This window comes from Entamoeba invadens, assembly GCF_000330505.1.
Source record: "Entamoeba invadens IP1 unplaced genomic scaffold scaff_1105074725001, whole genome shotgun sequence".
Taxonomy (NCBI): domain Eukaryota; phylum Evosea; order Mastigamoebida; family Endamoebidae; genus Entamoeba; species Entamoeba invadens.
In genome coordinates this window covers 1-1,499 of record NW_004440342.1, presented here as the reverse complement: position 1 = coordinate 1,499, position 1,499 = coordinate 1, and the positions used below count along the sequence as shown (strand labels likewise).

Sequence of the window (1,499 nt, the reverse complement as noted above, 5' to 3'; positions counted from 1 at the left end):
TCCTTATTTAGTAATATGGCGAGGGAATTTAATGGATAGAGAGGCATGGTATTCAGTGACACCAGAAGACATCGCGAGGAATGAAGCAATTCGAGTCTACCTTCACTCAATTTTTACAGAGAAGAATAAATGTTTAGATTGTTTCTGTTGTGTAGGGGGAGACTCGATACAACACGCCACACAGAACTTTTCCGTGACTGCTGTTGATATTGATAAAATGAAGCTTGAGATGCTTAAGCACAATGCTGAGATCTATGAAGTTGAGAAGAGTATAAATTGTGTCTGTGAAGATGCATTTGAGTTTGTCGAAGAGATGAATACACGGGAATATGATGTGATTATCATATCGCCGCCTTGGGTTTGTTATTTAAAGATAGTATTACTTTCTTATTTTATTAGTTCTTTGAATAATTTCCATTTAAGTAATTAAAAGGGCGGGCCTGGTGCTTTTAGAAACAAACAAAGTCTCAATTCGTTGTTTCCTGGATTGAAGAATCTCTTCTGTGAATGCGTGGAAAAGTGCACAAATGTGATACTTCACGTCCCAAGACAAATGGAACCAGAAAATATAACAAGAGAATTCAATTTCCCAATCGAAGTTGTTACTTATGCACTCGGGGAAAGAGATGTCATGCAATCGTTTATTACTGGAGCATTGATTATACCATAATTCATTCCTTTGTGTTTTTTAGAGTACAAACATCGATTAAATCATTTGAAATCGCTTAAATTCGTATATTCAAGTGTATTTTAATTGAATGTTTTTGAAGTAATTTAAAAGTGTTGTTTTTTCAAGAACTTATCAAATTTATACCTTTTTGAAGTTTATTTATAGTCCAAATAATTGATAATTTGATTATTTTGAGTTAAAAATATATTTTTTACTCAAAATATTTTTTTGAGTTAAATATCAAAAAAGAAAAAGGTGTCTATTATTGTTCAACAACAAAAATAATTGTTTTCAGTGTTGTTTTTTTCTGTTAAAAACATTAAAAAGGATATAAAATAAGAATTTGATCAAAAAGTATTCATTATAAAGGAAATAATGTCTTTTTGTAATAGACATTTCTGATTTATACATTTTTATTTATGGAGTGAAAAATAAAAAGGTACTAAACAACAAAAATATTAATCAATCATTAGTACCAAATTGCTGAGATGCCAAAGCATGATAAAATCCTTTCATTTTCATTAACTCTTCATGTGTTCCTCTCTCAGCAATTTTACCACGAATAACAACACAAATTTCATCTGCATTTTGAATTGTTGAAAGTCGATGTGCAATTACAACTGTTGTCCTTCCTTTACTTGCATTTTCTAATGCACTTTGCACAACTTTTTCCGATACACTGTCGAGTGCACTTGTAGCCTCATCCAACAACAAAATCTTTGGATTTCGAATTAGAGCTCTTGCAATTGCAATTCGCTGTTTCTGTCCACCAGACATCTGACTTCCTCTATCACCAACAAGTGTATTATATCCTTCAGGAAGTGCGGTG

General features: G+C 31.8%; 2 protein-coding genes across 2 annotated transcripts; one reads left to right on the top strand and one right to left on the bottom strand.

Annotated features, from left to right (window-relative positions):
* Positions 1–31: 31 nt before the first annotated feature.
* EIN_427340 (trimethylguanosine synthase, putative) lies at positions 32–670 on the top strand (the record flags this gene model as incomplete). The annotated part of the gene is made up of 2 exons (XM_004256394.1): positions 32–358; positions 434–670. 2 exons carry the CDS (start codon positions 32–34, stop codon positions 668–670), a joined length of 564 nt encoding a protein of 187 aa, XP_004256442.1.
* A 462-nt stretch (positions 671–1,132) lies between these two features.
* On the bottom strand, positions 1,133–1,447 carry EIN_427330 (multidrug resistance protein, putative; the record flags this gene model as incomplete). The annotated part of the gene is made up of 1 exon (XM_004256393.1): positions 1,133–1,447. One exon carries the CDS (start codon positions 1,445–1,447, stop codon positions 1,133–1,135), a length of 315 nt encoding a protein of 104 aa, XP_004256441.1.
* Between the last annotated feature and the right edge of the window lie 52 nt (positions 1,448–1,499).